Source organism: Gavia stellata, unplaced genomic scaffold (genome assembly GCF_030936135.1).
Source record: "Gavia stellata isolate bGavSte3 unplaced genomic scaffold, bGavSte3.hap2 HAP2_SCAFFOLD_124, whole genome shotgun sequence".
Taxonomy (NCBI): Eukaryota; Metazoa; Chordata; class Aves; order Gaviiformes; family Gaviidae; genus Gavia; species Gavia stellata.
This window is the reverse complement of record NW_026777096.1, coordinates 141,125-157,733: the sequence shown is the minus strand read 5'-3', so window position 1 is coordinate 157,733 and position 16,609 is coordinate 141,125. Positions and strand designations below refer to the sequence as shown.

Sequence of the window (16,609 nt, the reverse complement as noted above, 5' to 3'; positions counted from 1 at the left end):
GGGCGTGGTGGGTTAATACTGTTAATGAGCTCGCCTGCTAACGAGGGGGGTGATGGGGAAAGCCGGGGGGCGCCCCAAAATCACCGGTACCACGGTAAAGCGGCGGCAACTCAAAGCGGACGCAGCTTGAGGCAGTTTTGGCCGTGTTGACGCCACCGGTGACAACCCGCTCCGCAGCCGGGAGCATCGGGAGAAGACTTTGGGTTAAAAACGGGTGATTTTGAGCAATTTCAAGTGGCACTGGCACTCACTTGATCACCGTCACCACAATCAAACTCCCTGTCCTTAATTACCGCCCCGAAACGGGCGCAGTTACCCCAAAACATGCAACCACCGGCTCTGAAACACCCACCGGATCCCGGCTCACTGGAGAGGTAGAGAGATTTGGGGTGAAAACAGGGCAAAAGGGGGAAAAAGGTCAAGAAACGCAGCTGTTTGCCACGGTGTCACGGAAAAATGGGCCAACTATGTTTCAGGGGTGCCAACGGGCGTAGCCGGGAACCGGTTTTGCTTCCGGTTGGGGGTTTTGGTGGAAAACGAGGGGAAAAAAAGGCTGTCTGGCTCGCAGCGTCCGAGGGTCCGGAAACGCCGAGGACGAGGGGTCAGCACTCCCGAAACGGCGTCCGCGGCGCGTCTGTGGCACAACCGGCGGGCGTCAGTGCGAGGCTGCCGGCGGCGATGCCAGTTTCTGTAGCCGGCGGCGGCGGAGCTCCGCTGTGTCGGGTTCGTCCAGCGAGGACGAGCCTTCGCCGCCGTCCTCTACCTCCTCTTCCTCCTCGGCGGTGAAGCCTTCGGCGCCCACCGGTGCAGTGGGATCTGGTAAAGGGGAAAGGCACCAGTTTAGCCTCCGGTAAAACCAGTAAACCCAGTTTTAACCACAAGCCAGGCTCAGGATTGGTGTTCTGCAGGAAAAGAGGCTCCCTGGCGGTGTTTTAACGGAGGATTCGGCTTTTAAAACACAGACACCGGGGCTACAGGCGGCTAATTAAACAGGAATTAGCGACTGCGGTAATTAGCTGGCAACGGAGAAATTATAAGGAGATGGTTATGAAAAGGTACAGTGGTGGTTTTGGGGGGCAGTCGGACCCCCAAGATGCCCGTTTCCCCCCCCACAACATTGCCAACAATCTCTCCCGGTGTTTTCCCCCCCCCAGTAGCTTCCTCACGCACCAGCGGCAGCCGTGGAGCCGGCAGCGGCGGCGGCTGCGGGTGCCGAAGGGCTGCCGGGCGAGCGGAGGGGGGCGGGTTCTTCGGCAGGGGCCTCGGGGGCGGAGGGGGGCCGGGGAGCGGTGGGCCGGGGCGACCTGGGGGGAGAAAATTAAACAATAAATCAAATTTGGGGACAGTTTTGGGGAGCTTTTAGGCAGAGCGTGGCTTTGCCGTAACCAAATCTTGCCTGTCCGCTCTAGACACCCCCAAAATCCCCCCTTTTTTTCCAGCAACATTACCCGATGGTGGCCAGGACCGTCAGGTATTGGTTGATCTGCACCATGGCGGCGTCGAGGAGGGTGTGGATGTTCTGTAGACACTGTAACCGCGCTTCCAAGTTTTGCCGGTCGTGGCCCTCCATGGCTCGCAGTTCTTCCTCCGTCAAGCCGGCAAAGCCAGCTGGCGGCACCGGCATCGGCGGGAAGCCTGCGGTGAGAATAGGGGTGAGGGGAGAGCCCCAGGGGGTGAACCCCAAAATCCTTCCCCATCCCTCGCTTACCAAAGAGGGGCGGCCACGGCATTCCCATCCATGGCGGTGGGAAAGGAAGACCCGGCACCGTCCCTGCCGCCGCGGCTTCTGATCCGGCATTGGTGGTGTCACTGGGCCTGGCGGCTGCGGCGACAAAAGGAATGTGAGGGTGGCAGGGGAGGAGGGAGCCCCAATTCAGCAGCGCCGACCCCTCGGATTTCAGGAGAAAACTCACACGAAGCAGCACCAGAGCTCGACGCGGCGTTTTCGGCACCGTTGGGAGGTTGAACACCAGGAACCGGCGGGAAGGGACCAACCGGTGGCCAGAAGGGAAACATTCCCGGGGGGAAGGGGGGAAGGATTCCCTGGGGAACTGCAGAGGGAGAAGAGGGGGGTGAGAACCCCAAACGCCCAAACTTCCTTCACCGCAGCCAGCCAGAATACACCAGGTCACAGGTCTGATTCCACATAACCGGGCTTAACCGTGCCGGCAGGAGTTTCCCTGGACATAAGCCGTCACAGGTGGAAATAGCACCGGTTTGCGCCACCGCCCACGGGGACTCGACCTCCTAACCCTCTTCTCTGGCTGTTTGTTCCTCCAGTGCCGTGATCAACAACCCTGGCAAGGCTCAACCGGCACGGTGATGGGTAACCGGCGGTTGGTGGCACCCATCCCACCACGGCGGGGGGATATCAAGGTGCAAAGGAGACTCACAGTTGGGTGGCTGAGGAACTTGGGGTGTCTGGGGCGGTGGTGGGGCTTGCTCCGGCGGCTCGGGAGGCGGCTGTGCTGGGAGGGAAGCCCGGAGAACGTCCATGCGGCAGGTGGGACACGTCTGCTGGCGCTGGAACCACGACCGCAGACAGCTGGAGAGGAGACAGACACCGTTAACGGCACAGCAACATCATGGCGGGGGACAAAGACCTCCCCAAAACACATCCCCCACCACCACAACCGCCGAGCGGGGCTCTTACTTCACCGCCACCTCACCGAGAACACCAAAAACACCGGAGATGCCAAAATTGAGGGGATAGGAAGCGTGTGCCACCCCTGTTCCTCACCCACCTGGTGTGGAAGATGTGGTTGCAAGGCAAACGCTTGGCACCCGTCACCATCTCCTCGCGGCAGATGATGCAGACATTGTCCATGGCCTGCAGCTCTTCCGGTGTGGCGTCGGGGTAGCTGCACGGGGAGGAGAATTAGGTGGAAAATGCCGGGGAAAAATACCCTTCCCAACATTTTAGGGGGGTTCGAGGGGGACACGGGCAAGTAGCGGGACTTCTGGGTCCTCCCCACCGCCAGCCAACCCTTCCTCCTCGCCGTTATCCACCAGATTTTTGGTTAAATTAAGGTATTTGGCAGGAGGAGCTTGAGATATCCATGACCCCGTCACCCTACGAGGTCCTTCTGTCCTCTTTCCTGTGCGGCAAATGAGGCATTTTCCTCGAATTTGGGGTTTTTTAGCTGGATTCCACCTCCAAAGCAACCACCGAGGAGATGTCAACAGAGCTCAAAGTGCCCGGGAAGGGGTGGAAGCCGCGTTCTCCACGTTACTCACAGCGTGTTCATGTTGCGGATGGCCCGGCGGGACATGATGGCATCTGTCACCGCTTTCTTAAACTGCCTGGAAGAAGACAAGGAACCGGTGGGATCAAACCGATGGCGTGCCAGCAGCCGTGCCGGAGGCCGTGCCCAAGTCAACTCACCTCATCGCCAGGTACATGGGGCGGATGGCAAAGAGCGGGAAGGTGTGGACTTTGATCATGATGGTCATGAAGGCCATGTAGAGCAGGACTTTGATGAAGCCTGGGGGAAAGAAGCACATCAGGGTCTTGTTCTGGGACAACCACAGGTTGGTTGAGGCAGGATGGGACCTCCAAGGTCATCTGGTCCAACCATCTCCTCAAGTAGATCACCGAGAGCGGCTTGGCCAAGAGCGTGACCCAACGGCTTTTTGAGTATCTCCAACGATGGAGATGCCACCACCTCTCTGAGCAACCACTCCCAGCTCTCAGCCTCTCCAGTCCCTTCATCGTCTTGGTGGCCCTTCGTTGGACATTCTCCAGTATGTCCAAGTCTCTCTTGGACTGCGGAGCCCAGAAGTGGACTCAGGTCTCCAGGTGTGGCCTCACCGCCCCGATCACCTCCCTCAACCTGCTGGTGACCCCTCCCAGGACACCGCTGGCCTTCGTTGTTGGCTTCTGCTCAACCTGGTGTCCACCAGAACCCTCAGTTGAACCATGGCCCAGCGTATACTCGTGCCAGGGGTTGTCAGACTTGGCCCATCCCTTCGATGAACCTCGCGAGGTTCTTCTTGGACCATTTCTCCAGCTGGAAAAGGTCCCTCTGGATGGTGGTGTGACCCTGTGGTGCATCAGCCAACTCTTCCTGGTTTGGTGTCACCGGCAACGCAGCCGAGGGAACACTCTGCCCTGTCAGCCAGGCCATTAATGAAGATGGATCAGACCCTCAGGTGCTGCTGAGCACCACCTAGACTTCGTGTCCTTGTTGATCAATAGTTAATTAAGCTTCATAACAATGTATCAAGATTTATCAGGCCACGGGCAGATGGAAAAGCTCCCCCAGATCCCAAAATTGAGTGGGGTGAGAAGAAAAAGGGGGGAAAAGAGGACAACGTACCCGTGAAAAGCTCCGTGTACAGCATGTAGACAGCTTTGCTGTCCCAAGGGTTCTCATTCTGCAGGTCGATGGAGTGCAGGACGTACTTGATGAAGATGGTGAGGACCATGGTCATGAGGATGGCGTACTGCGAGGAGGAAGAGTGCGGTAGGGCGTGAGGACTCAGGCGAGGAGCCGTTTGTCTGTCCCGGAGATGGACGCGGAGGTTTGTCTGTCCCCAAGGGGAAGCCATCTCCTACCTCGAAGCCAAAGACAAGCTGGACAGAGGCTCCTCGCGTGAGGATGCTGTGGTACGCGTGGTTAACGAAGAGGAAATCCAGGATTCCCAGGAGGAACATCAGGGCTGCGGCGGGGGAAAGAAATCAGGATGAGGGGACAATGAGGAAAGGAGATAACGAGCCTCGAGGTGGGGGGAGACCCCCCAAAAACTAAGGCTGTGAAGGTCACACCCCGAAACGTATCCCACTGGAAGAGCAGGGCCCTTAAGGAGCATCGGTCCCAGGGCAGGGCTAAACAGCTCTGTGCTAACGAAGGGCTGAATTAATGTGTCCTGGTAATGAGGCTAACTCGTTTGAAGCCCCTCTGCTTCAAGCCACATCTTGTGTCCTCGTGTCTCACCAAATCCCCCCAATTCCTTCCAAAGACGATTTTTATGTCCCTAAATTCCCTTCTCCGGAAGCAGGAATATATTTTGCCGTGGATCTGGCCTCGTATTTTTCCTATGTGGCAAAGCCAGAGCTCATTTAACCTCCAACAACCCCATCTCACTTCCTCTGCAGCCCCATTAACGCTCCCTCGTTAAAGAGCCTGCCCTGATAAGGTTTATCAAGCGCCGATGGTCGCACGCTCGGCTGCACCAGGTTCTTCCCCGGTCGTATGCAAACACGTTGCCAAAATTATCTTTCCTGACCAGCTGCCGGCAACGTGCCAAATGGCAAAGCGCCTGCAGCCGGGCAGGATCCGGTCCAGGGTGGAGAAAAGCAAGATACTCACAGACGATACGGAAGTGGAAGAGCCAGGAGATGTTGGGGCTCCTTTCCATCTGCAAAAGAGGTGAAGAAAAGGTTGAGGTTTTCCCAAAAAAGGCTTTTTTACTCCCGTCTTCTCGCCACCCGGCACTCACAAAGTCCACCCGATCTTCAGCCAACCAGTGGAAGCATTTGAGGAAGAGGAGGAGGGTGAAGAGGGCGACGAAGCGAGGGCTGAAGTCGTCCCTGAAGACGGTGAAGGCCAGGCAGGTCTCCGTCACAGCGTACCAAGACCGCTCGAGTAGGTGCTGTGGGAGACGGGGAGGCGGTGAGGGGTGTGGGAGGGCTTCCCCCCACCCTTCGCCCCCCATTTATGAATCCAAAATGGTGCCCACGGTCTCTTAGGGTTCAAAATCCACCCCCAAATGGTGCTAAAAGCCTCCCAGCATTCAAAATCCCCCCCCAAAACAGAACCAAAGGACTCTCGAGGTTCAAAATCCCCCCCAAAATGGCACCAAAGGCCTCTTGAGGTTCAACCCCCCCCCCCAAATGGCACCAAAGGCCTCTCAGGGTTGGAAATGTCCTCCCAAATGGCATCAAAGGCCTCTCAGGGTTCAAAATACCCCCAAAACCCCTCAGTATCTGCACGTCCCTGTGGGCTTTAACCCCCGCAACAGCACCGATGACGCCTCCATTGCCAGCAACAGATCTGCCCATCCCCGGCGCCAAATTTAAACCATTCCCCGCCGTCACTCACCTCCATCTCCGCTGCCCGCAGCTGCCCGAAAAACACCTTGCCCATAAATTTACCCAGGAGAAAAACCAACACGAAGGCCTGGATGTAGAGAACCTGCGGGGGAAAAATGGGGAGGGGAAGGAGGTGACGGGGAAGAAGCCGTGGCGCAGCCAAAACTCGTTTCAGTGACAACCGGATGCAGGGGAGGGTTTGGCACCGCGAATTTGGGTCCCAGGGGATGGAGGAGACAGCGATCGGGTAACGGCTCGGCCCCAACCCCATTTCAGGGCTGCCTGAGAGCTCCTGCGCAGGCAGGAGGAGGCAGCAGCAGCGTCTTCCCACCCTCCCCATGCACCGATTGGCACTGCAGCAGCTCTCAGCGCAGGCCCTCGCTCTCCGCAGGGGGTCCCCAGAGTTTTCAGTAAAGCACCGTTAAACGGAAAACGACCCGTTAAACGGAAAACGACCCGTTTCGTTGCCGAAAGCAGAAGTGATCCGTGATGAGAGCTCCCACCCCCTGTGCTGCACCATGAAGCTGCTGTGCAAGCTGGGAGGCTCATTTCCACCCCATCTCCACTCGTGCAGATTAATTACCCACCGCTAATTAATGAACTGGGTACTTACGGCCATGCTGGGGCTGGATTTGGTGAGATAAACCACGGTGGGATAGAACTGGTGCTTCAGGTAATAGGCGTGAGCCACCACCGCCGTCGTCAGCGCCAGGCTCCCCGCCATCACCACCGCCGTGCAGAGCATCTCCCCGGCTTGGCCTGCCAGATTAAAAACCATCAAATCATGCCAAAAAAGGGATTTTCGCTAAAAAAACCCCCACTGTTTAGCATAAAACTGAGGATTAAAAGGCTGCCCTCACATCTTTGGGAGGCGGTCAAACCCCTTTTTAGGGTGATTTCTGATGCCAACAGGAAAACAAGACCCTAAAACTAACAATGTCACCAATGGGTTGATTCCTTTTAACCCGCTAACGATTCCTGCAGGTAGCAAAAACGCGCGGCTTCAAAAGGAGCTTTTCTGCCCCAAAAACACTTCCAGCAGTGCCACCAGCCCGTGTCCTACATACTCAGCGTCACCAGCTGCCGCGTCCCCACGGCCCTTCTCCCATGTCCCCAAATGCCACCTCCTTGTCCCTGTCCCCATCTCTTCCCACCTCCTTGTCCCCCGGCCCTCTCCCTCCCTGCAGTGGGGGCCACACCCTCTGTCGTCTCTGTCCACCCCCCCATGTCCCCCCCTCCTCCCCCAGCCCCATGTCCCCCTCCCCACTCCCACCCCCTCAGCTGACAGTCAGTCCACCCCTCCTCTTGTGTCGTCCCCCCCCAACTTCCCTGGACACCCCCCTGCCCCGCTTGGTGCCCCTACACCCACCCTCACATTCCCTATCCCCCCTCACACCACAGACCCCACGCTCTGCCCCACTACAGGCCCCAACCCTCCGTGTCCCCCCTCACACCCCCCCCAGGTGCCCCCAACGTCCCCACCTCCATGTCCCAGACCTCCAGGTGCCCCACACGTCCCCCCCCCATCATGTCCCCTACCCCTCAAGCTGTCCCCTAACGACCCCCCCACGTCCCAGCCTCACCGTGCCCGGTCCACCCTCAGTCCCCAACTTTCATGCCCCTATGTCCCCAGTTCCCCTAATTGTCCCCATGTCCCCGTTCCTCTCTCAAGTCACCTGTGGCCCCCCACCCCGTCCCCAAGTGCCCCCCCAAACCCCTTCCCCTCTAAGTGCCCCCAATACCGCATATCCCTCCAAGTCTCCCCTAGCATACCCCCACCCTCCAGGTGCCCCCCATGTCCCTGTACCCCCCCCAGCCCTCCAGGTGCCCCCCCCGTCCCTGTTCCCCCCCATCCCCTCAGGTACACCCCCATATCCGCGCCCCCCTCCCCTCACGTCCCCTACTCCACCAGGGGCCCAACATGTCACCACACCTCCCACGTCCCCCCAGCCCCCCCTTTCGTTCCGGCTCCCCCCTAAGCCCCCCCGGTGCTTCCCCCTCCCTCAGGCCCCGGTGTCGTCGTCGCCCCCCCACACTCACTCGGATCGAGCCCCGCCGCCGCCACCGCCGCACCCCCCCCCCCACTTCAGACCGCTCCCCCACCGGAAACGCCTCAGCGCGCGACACCTCACTTCCGCCCGGGCTGCACCACCCGCTGCCCGGGGGGGGGATCCAGGGGGGTCACTTCCCCGCTGCTCCCCCCCTCCCCGCTCCCCCGTAACAGCTCCTCTCGAGGGAGATGCTGAGGGTTCCCCTTCCCCGCCTGCCTCCCACGCGCGGCGTGGGGGGGCCACGAACCCCCCAAACTCGCTGGGCTCCCCCCCCACGCCCGCACTTGGTAAGGCCCGAGCCGCTCCGCAGCCGGCGCTTGGGTGGGCGGGAACGCCAAGGGTCCCGTGTCTCGCTCTCATTGGCCAGTCCCCGCGGTGCTCGGCCAATCAGAAAAATACCCCGTGGGGTGCCGCTTAATCAGCGGCTGTTGCTAGGGCAGGGGCGGCAGGCGGCGATGAGTTGCGCTCGGCCTCAGCCCTCCTCGCTCTCCTCCCAGCGCGGCCCTGGGGGGGGAATAGCCCCCAGTCCCCCACCTAGAGGGCTGGCGGTAAGGCCCCAGTCCCCCTCAGCCACCCGGGGAGACCCAAATTGGGCCAGATTTGCCTTTTTTTACCCCTTTTTCATACCTCACGTTACATTCCACGGGTTTGTGTCCCCTCTAGGTACTTCACATCCCTTTTCCCGCCCCTATTTTCCTCAGAAAACCCCCAATTCCCTCACCCGGCCTCGCGGGGGGTAACGCACGCTCTGCCTCCAACCCACCCTTCACACTTGCCCCCCGTCACCGAGCCCAGCCTATCAGCGACATCTCCTCTGCTGATTCCCCCCTGTGATTGGCTAGCGCGGCCCACCGTCCCGCCTTCCCGACTTTGACAGGCAGCGGTGGGTGACGGCGGGGAGAGGCGGAGACGGCCTCTTCCTTCTCCGCGTTCTGATTGGCTGGCATCGTGGGCGCACTGCCTATAAAAGACGACGCCCGCCAGGGGGCGGGGTCAATTTGGCTCCTCCCCTGCGTCGCACGCGCCGCCCTTCTTCGCGCTCTGCTCAGGTGAGGGGAAAAGGGCGGGAAAAGTGGTTGGGGGCAGCGAGGTGTCGTCTTTGCTCCCTGAGGTGATTTCTCCGCCTTCCTCCATTTCTGAGGGGAAAAAGGGGACGCTATGAGGTAAACTTGCTCCCTTCCACCCTGTTTGCTGACAGGAGACTGTGCCTTGGTGCTGTGAGGTGAAAGCAACCCTGTAAATCCTTTTATTTTCCCTTTTCTTCTTGATATGTGAGGGAATAGTATGGCATGGTGCCTCATATCCACTGTGGTGAAGGAAGAGAGCTTTCAAGGGGATATGGAGTGGGGATTTCAAGCTGTGAGGGCTTTGCTGTCCCTGTGTACTGTGTCCTTTTAATCCTGCCTTGGAATCAAAGGAGAGGAGGCAGGTGCAGCCCTTTAAGTGTTCTATTTGCTTGGAAAATCCTCTGAGGAGGGAGAGAGGGGAGAATTATATCCCTCTTCTCTCATTGAAGCCATTTTTTGATGCCCCTGAGCAAAAATAAACTGTTTTGAACAGCACCCTGTATTATATATGGGAGTAAGAATGCTCTTTTTTTTTTTATAATTTGGGGTGGTTTTTGAGGAAACCACCACAATGTCTTCATGTCCTGAGGAGGTGACAAGCCATGCCTTGACAGCTGGGTGATGGTAATCCTACTGAAGTCTCCTGAAATAAGAAATAAGTAAAGGATTTCATTTTTTTCTCAATAGTTTTCAGGGTGGTTGTTGAGCAGCTGTGGGGGTGAGACATGTCCCCTGTGGTGCGAGTTTGTTTGAGGTTGAGTGCTGGGGAGTAGTAATAAACCCTGCAAAACCAAAGTGGTTTTTGACTTTTTATTGAAGATAAGGGTGGTTTTAATTTTCTGGGGGTAAATCTGTTGGTTTTATTATTATTTTTATTATTCCTCTGACTGAGCTACTCTAACCCTATAAATTGCTTTATTTATTGGGCTTTTTTACCCTTTTCAACATCTGACCCCACAGCAGGTATAAAAAAAATCCTTCAAATCCCTGAGACTGGCACTCCCATGGTTAAAATAGCTTTTATTTTAACCAGGTAGCTTTTATTTTAACCAAGGAATATCTATTTGGGGGCAGCTCAGCTGCTGCTCCCCCATCTCCAACCCCTTCAAAGCAGCTTGGATTCTAAACCAGGAGTACTAGGGTTTTTTTAATTAAAAAAGGTCCTTTTTTATCAACTGCAGGTTTAGTTTTCCCAGCAGGTGGGTTTTGAGGTGTTTCAGGGCTTTTCAAAGAGTATCGCTTGGGGCTGATGGCAAGATTTCGGCTGGATGCTCTCTGTGTCTTTTCCTCCTCCTGCAAGGTACAGAGCAGGCGGCTCTCAAACTCCCTTCTCTTCACGCAGCTGCTTAAATAATATAAAAAGTGACGAAATATTGGGGGAAAAAAAATCCCAAATTGATAAATAGAGGGGAGCAAGGAAGTTGAGGTGTGAGCGCAGCGTGTTGAGATGCTGCTTTAAGTGGGGGTTGTTTGAGATCAGCAGGGCTCAGCGCGGTGTTTTGGCAGCAGAAGGCAAAATTCAGCACCCTAAATCTTACTAGAAAATATTAATTTAAGAAAAATTAAATTTAAAAGGAAATTTAATATTTTTTTTGTGGGGAAACCGGACAGCTTTTTATTTCACTCTGGTATGGGGCTGGAGGAGGGAATTTCTGCACCATTCCTGTGGCACAGGGGAATAAGAATGAGTTAAACATGAGTTTATTGAAATGTGAGGTGTTTTTTGTCTTATACCTAGTTTTTTGCCCTAGAATTAGTTACTTAAAATAGGAAATAGGTGGAGAGAATCAGGTCAGCCTGGTTACTCCCAACCTGAGGCTTCCCTGCGGATGAAGCCCTCGTTATTCTGCAAAAAGCCCATAGCAGCTGATTTACATATTCACCTCAGCCACAATTACTCGTGATTTTTTTTAAAGAAACAAACCTAAAACCCTAAATCTTTGCAGTCAGAGCTTGGAAGTGGCTGAAAAAGGATCCAGGGCCTTAAAATGGTGGGTTTTGGCACAGCGGTTGGGATGGTACAAGGAGCAAGCTGGGGTGCAGAGGGGCTGCCCTGCTTCGTTATCGCTTGCTAATGACCCTGCCTTGATCGGGGATGATGGTGTGGGTAAAACCAGCAGTGCCTGATGCTCAAAACTGCTGAAAAAAGCAAGTTTTGGGTAAAATGAGCTCTTTAGAAACTACATTTTGTGTTGGGGTGTGAGAAGCAGCTCGCGATTTCGCTTTTGTGTCATTTGGCTTGAATGAGGGGTCTGGTTTTGGGGGGATTTGGGGTGTTCGAATGGTTCATTTGGTTTTGGGGGGGGATTTGGAGCTTTTTGGTGGAGGTCTGGTGTGCTTGGTCAGTTTTGGGGGGTTTGTCTAGGATGTTTTGGGGGGGGTTGTGGTTTTTGAATGGTCGGTCTGTTCTTGGGGGGATTTGGAGTGCTTGAATTGATCAAGTTTGGGGGGCTTTGGGCTCTTTTGGGGTGTTAAAGGGTTGGTCTGTTTTTTGGGGGGGTTAAAGGGTTTGTTTTGGGGGGCCTTGGGGTGTTTGAATGGTTGGGCTGTTGGGGGTTAAAGGGTTGGTCTGGTTTTGGGGGGCTTTGGCTGTCTGTGTTTCTTGGGAGGGCTTGGGGCAGTTGGTCTGTTCTTTGGGGCATTTGGGGGGTTAAAGGGTTGGTCTGATTTTAGGGGGCTTTGGGGTTTTTGGTCTTTTTAGGGGGATTGGGGTGGCTGGTCTGTTTTGGGGGGGCTTGGGACTTTTGGAGGTTAAAGGTGTGGTCTGTTTTTGTGGGGGTTAAAGGCTCGCTCTGGTTTGGGGGGGGGGTTTGGGCCATTCCCCCACCATCCCGCTCTCCCCCAGGCCAGCCCCCCCGCCTCCATGAAGCCCCCCTCCTCACCAGCCCCCCTGGGCAGCGAGAGACCCCCACCCAGCAGCACCCAGACTTGGGGGGCTGGCGGGCAGCCCCCCAACCCTGCCAGCATCTCCCGGAGCCTCCACCTGCACCGCCAGGAGCGAGAAGCCTTCTTCAGCCTGCTGGGTAAGAGTTAACAGCCGCAAAACCACTGAAATCCTATAAAAACAGGGGAAAACAAATTCCTCGCGCTATTAAAAAACCCCAAACCAGGAGGTTTTTCCCCCAAAATTACTCTTACGTGGTAACTTTTTCTCCTTTTCAAGAAGACAAGGTGGTGCAGGAGTTCCTGTCGACGGATGTTTGCTGCAGGGTTTCCGATAAGGTTAGTCTTTCAAAAAACACAGTTTCATTATTTTTAAGAAAATACCTTTTTTGCCTGAATTCAGCTTTCTTTTGCCTAAAATTGCTGGTTTTTTCCTTGTTTCCCAGTACCTGCTGGCAATGGTGCTGACGTATTTCAAGCGTGCCGGCCTGCCCACAAGCGAGTACACCCGCATCAACCTCTTCACTGCCCTGTATGTACCCTGAGATGACCTCGTTAATGAAGTGGGGGCTCTAATGAAGCCCCCTGCTCGTTAATGAAGCGGGGGGCTCTAATGATGCCATTGAATCTCCCCAAAAGGGGGTTAAACCCCAAACCCAAGCCGTCACGGAGATCCCCAAGCTGCCTCATCCGTATCCCATTATCTCCTCCTGCTGAATTGCCCAAAATCCCCTGAATTCACCTCATTTTTTTTCCCCTGCAGGTACCTGGCGAATGACATGGAGGAGGACGAGGAGGAGCACAAGTACCGGATCTTCCCCTGGGCGCTGGGCCACCGCTGGCGCCGGCTCTTCCCCCGGTTCCTCCAGCGTCGCGACCGTCTCTGGGCCCGGATGAGCTACCGGGCGGCTGTCAGCCGGCACTGCTGCGAGGAGGTTGGTGCCGCACCCGCCAAAACACCCAAAATCCCTTAATCTCACCCTCCAAAAAAACCAAACCCATTAGAGAACCCCACCCCCCCAAAAAAAATCCTTAAAGACCCCCAAATGTGGGGAGAATCAGAAAAGAAATGAAATCTGAATTTTTATGGTGGGTTTGCCATCTGCTGCCGCTTTCCCTGCTGAAAAATGCCTTGAGTTTTTCTGAAAATTCCTTTTTTTTTTAAGGTTAATTAGTGAGGTTTTGGGGTCAGGCAAGTTGCACCCCCTGGCAGGAGGGGGGTGGCGGTGGACCCCCCCATTGCACCAGCTGCTGCCAGATACTCGCACCCGTATTTAACACCAGCTTGGCTGTGGAACCACGGTGCTTTTTAGCCCCAAAATGCAGCGGTTTAGCCCCAAAATTGTGGGGATTTTAAGTCCCAAAAAGGCAATGGGTTTTAAGCACCCCCCAAAATGCTGTGGGGGTTGTTTTGAGCCCCCCCCCAATACTAGGGTGGTTTTAGCCCCAAAAACGTGGGGATTTCTTACCCCTGAAAAAAATTCTGGGGGGTGTTTGGGGCTTTAAAGCTGTCCCCCCCAAAATGGGTGGGGAGGGGTGTTTAAGTGCCCCCCCAGTACCGGGGGGATGGTGATTTTTAGCCTCCCCCAAATGCTGTGGGGGTGTTTTAAGCCCCCCCCAAAAACACTGGGGGGGCCCAGTGTGTTAGCCCCCCCAAAAATGGGGGGGGCTGGTGCTTTTTAGCCCCCCCACACCAAAAAAAGTGGTGGGTGTTTTTTAGCCCCCCCCCAATGCTGCTGGGGGGTGTTGACCCCCCCCAAAATGCTGCCGGGGGTCTTAGCCCCCAAAATGCGTGGTTTGACCCCAAGGCAGAGCGGGGTTTTTGACCGGCGGCCCCTCCCGGCAGGTGATGGCGACGGAGCCCTCGCACTGGGCCTGGCTGCGGGAGCGGCCCCCCCACCACAGCGGGGCCACCCGCCCCCAGGGCAGGGGCCCGGGGGGCTCCCGCCCCCCCACCTGCCTGCGCTGCGCCTGCCCCCCCGCCCGCACCCTGCCCGCGCCCGCCCGCGAGGAGGAGGAGGAGGAGGAAGATGCGGCGGCCTGGGCGCGGGACGTCTTCATCCTGCGGCCGCGCCGCCGGCGGAGCGTGGCCCTGCTCCCCCGTTACGCCAAAACCCACTGAGTCCTCCAGAATTTGGGCTGAAATCGGCCGAAATTGGGGCCGGGCCACGCCCTGAGCGCACTTCTTTTTTTCGTCGCTCGCTCGCAGCGAAGCCGATATTGGGGTGTTTTAACTCAAAATCCACCTTTGCTTGCCGCGGGGCTGAACTGCTCTTTTCTACAGTGCAAACTAGTGATTTTTGGTTATTTGTCCCATTTTTGTCCCGTTTCCCCCTTATTTATAACCCTAATTGATAAAATTTGCCCAAAGTCGCTTGTTTTCTACCCCTTGCCTGATACTTTTTTCACATTTTTAGCCCCAAAACTCATCTCTCTCCCTCCAGGCTGAGGCTTGTGCAGGGTGGGGGTGATGCCCTCCTGGTGGTGCTGTGGCACCGAGACCCCCCCCGGCACCCTCCCCGCCTCCCCGTTTTCATGCAAAATGAGGGGGAAATGGGCAACATGAAGTATTAAAAAACAAAAGTGCTTTTTTTTGTGGTTTGGGGGGGAAATGGGGTGATGGGGGGCTGCCCCCCCCCCAACATGGTGCCATTTCTCTCCCCCCAGAGCTCAGGAGGTGAGGGCGCAGGGACCGATCCTGTGGGCTCAGGTAGGGATGGCAGCGGCCACATGTGTGTCACACACGTGTGTCCTGGGCCTCTACACATGTCACACATGTGCCCCAGCCTTCCACACACATGTGCCCCAGCCTTCCACACACATGTGCTGGGCTGTTCAAGCCCCCTGCACATGTGTCCCCTCTGTGTCATGGCCCTGTACATGTGTGTTCCCTGTGTGTCCTGATGTTGCACACATGTGTCCCAGCCTTCCACACGTGTGTCCTGTGCATCCTGGCCATGCACATGTGTCTCACCCCTCTGCACATGTATGTGCCCTGTGTGTCCTTGCCCTCTGCACATGTGTCCCAGCCCTCTGCACACACACGTCCCACATGTATCCTGGCCCTCTGCACATGTATGTTCCATACATGCTGCTCTCCACATGTATGTCCTGATCCCGTGCACACATGTCCCATGTGTGTCCCAGCCCTCTGCACACCCATATCCCCCGTGCGTCCTGGCTGGGTGCACGCATATCCCATGTATGTCCAGCCCTCTGCACATGTGTGTCCCCACATGTCCCAGCGTTCTACACATGTCCCACACATGTCCCAGCTCTGCACATGAGTCCCTGTGTGTCCCAGCTCGCTGCACACGTGTCCCATGCATGTCCCAGCCCTCTGCACACACATCCCACATGTCCCAGACCTCTGCATGTGTCCCATGTGTGTCCCAGCCCTCTACACGTGTCCTAGCTCTCTACACATGTCTCCCCATGTGTCCCAGCCCTCTGCACACACGTGTCCCATGTGTGTCCCTGCTCTCTATACATGTGTCCCCATGGGTCTCAGCCCTCTGCACACACATCCCACACATGTCCCAGCCCTCTACACGTGTCCCATGTGTGTCCCAGCCCTCTGCACACACATGTTCCTGTGTGTCCCAGCCCTCCACGCATGTCCCACGCGTGTGCCAGTTGTGCACACGCATGTCCCATGCGTGTCCAGCCCTCCGCACACGCGTGTGGCATGCGGCACCGCCCAGCCCACAGCAGCATTCCCCCCCTCCGGCCCTGCGGCTGCCAGCGCCCGTTGCAATGCGGCGAAAAACCTGCAGCCGCAGGAAGACGACAGACCCAAAAAGCTCAGAAACGGCCCCGGAAGCGCCTTGGGGTCCCCCCCACCCCCAAAATCGCTCACTTTTACCCCATTTCCCCTCCCGCCAGCCTCCGAGGGAGGAGCAGCGCAGGGAGGAGTCTCGGCAGAGGCGGGCGGGGGGTTCAACCCGGCCTCGCCTTCCTGCTTAAGGATCACTTCATATACTTTGGTTTTTTTTCTTTATTTTACCCAAAAGCGTCGAGTTTGGGAGCGCCCCCCCCCCCCCGCAGCGAGGTACGTCCCCGTGTCCCCCCGGGAGGTGACAGCCGCCCTGGGTGCCCGGCAGCCGGGTGACAGGGGGAGAGGCGCTTCCCTTCTCCTCAACTTTGTGGCCGGCGGCGCTTATACAACTCCCCGTGCCGCTGGATCGGGGAAAAAAATGGGGAAAATGGGCAAAACCCATCATTTTAACCCATTTCCCTCTGTTCTCGGAGCTGGGGAGGGCTTGGGAGCTGGGGGGGCTGCCGAGCCCCGCAACCGAGCCCTGGTTTAACCAGGAAAGAGTTTTTTGGGGATTAAATCTGCCTCGCGGGGGGGGGGGAAGGGGGGATTTGTGTTATTTTTTTAGTGGTTTTGCTCAAAATTAGCGGGTTTTGCTGTTTTTTCTCATTTTCCGTGGTGTTTTCTTCCCAGAGTGACGGGAGGGGAAGCGGCCGCTGAAGTGCCACCGCCGCCGGGCCGAGCCTTCGCCCTGCGGCACCTGCCGGGGCGCCGGGTACCCGCTGCCCTCCTGGAAACGGGGTGAAAAGAGCCGATT

The 16,609-nt window shown here is 56.8% G+C and overlaps 2 protein-coding genes across 2 annotated transcripts; one reads left to right on the top strand and one right to left on the bottom strand.

Annotated features, from left to right (window-relative positions):
* Positions 1-655: 655 nt before the first annotated feature.
* SYVN1 (synoviolin 1) lies at positions 656-8,083 on the bottom strand. The gene is made up of 16 exons (XM_059835116.1): positions 8,075-8,083; positions 6,648-6,793; positions 6,045-6,137; positions 5,443-5,595; positions 5,313-5,361; positions 4,559-4,662; positions 4,320-4,446; positions 3,386-3,485; positions 3,238-3,303; positions 2,745-2,861; positions 2,394-2,545; positions 1,914-2,051; positions 1,709-1,822; positions 1,449-1,635; positions 1,171-1,304; positions 656-816 (listed from the first exon to the last, which is right to left on the bottom strand). The coding sequence occupies exons 2-16, from the start codon at positions 6,777-6,779 to the stop codon at positions 656-658; spliced, it is 1,827 nt and encodes a 608-aa protein (XP_059691099.1). The 5' UTR covers positions 6,780-6,793; positions 8,075-8,083.
* A 3,164-nt stretch (positions 8,084-11,247) lies between these two features.
* Positions 11,248-16,597, top strand: SPDYC (speedy/RINGO cell cycle regulator family member C). Its single transcript, XM_059835115.1, has 8 exons — positions 11,248-11,259; positions 11,998-12,175; positions 12,316-12,374; positions 12,482-12,567; positions 12,799-12,970; positions 13,882-13,960; positions 14,703-14,712; positions 16,486-16,597. The coding sequence occupies exons 1-8, from the start codon at positions 11,248-11,250 to the stop codon at positions 16,595-16,597; spliced, it is 708 nt and encodes a 235-aa protein (XP_059691098.1).
* The last annotated feature ends 12 nt before the right edge of the window (positions 16,598-16,609 follow it).

What these genes read in the sequence shown, in the direction of transcription:
- SPDYC (XM_059835115.1), top strand. An exon ending in GCTGCAGGGTTTCCGATAAG is followed by an intron (nt 12,375 to 12,481) that starts GTTAGTCTTTCA and finishes CTTGTTTCCCAG; the next exon opens with TACCTGCTGGCAATGGTGCT. An exon ending in GCCGGCACTGCTGCGAGGAG is followed by an intron (nt 12,971 to 13,881) that starts GTTGGTGCCGCA and finishes CCCTCCCGGCAG; the next exon opens with GTGATGGCGACGGAGCCCTC.
- SYVN1 (XM_059835116.1), bottom strand. Translation starts at nt 6,779, where the DNA reads ATGCTCTGCACGGCGGTGGTGATGGCGGGGAGCCTGGCGCTGACGACG. An exon ending in AATCCAGCCCCAGCATGGCC is followed by an intron (nt 6,138 to 6,647) that starts GTAAGTACCCAG and finishes TTTCCCCCGCAG; the next exon opens with GTTCTCTACATCCAGGCCTT. An exon ending in GAGCTCTGGTGCTGCTTCGT is followed by an intron (nt 1,823 to 1,913) that starts GTGAGTTTTCTC and finishes TTGTCGCCGCAG; the next exon opens with CCGCCAGGCCCAGTGACACC.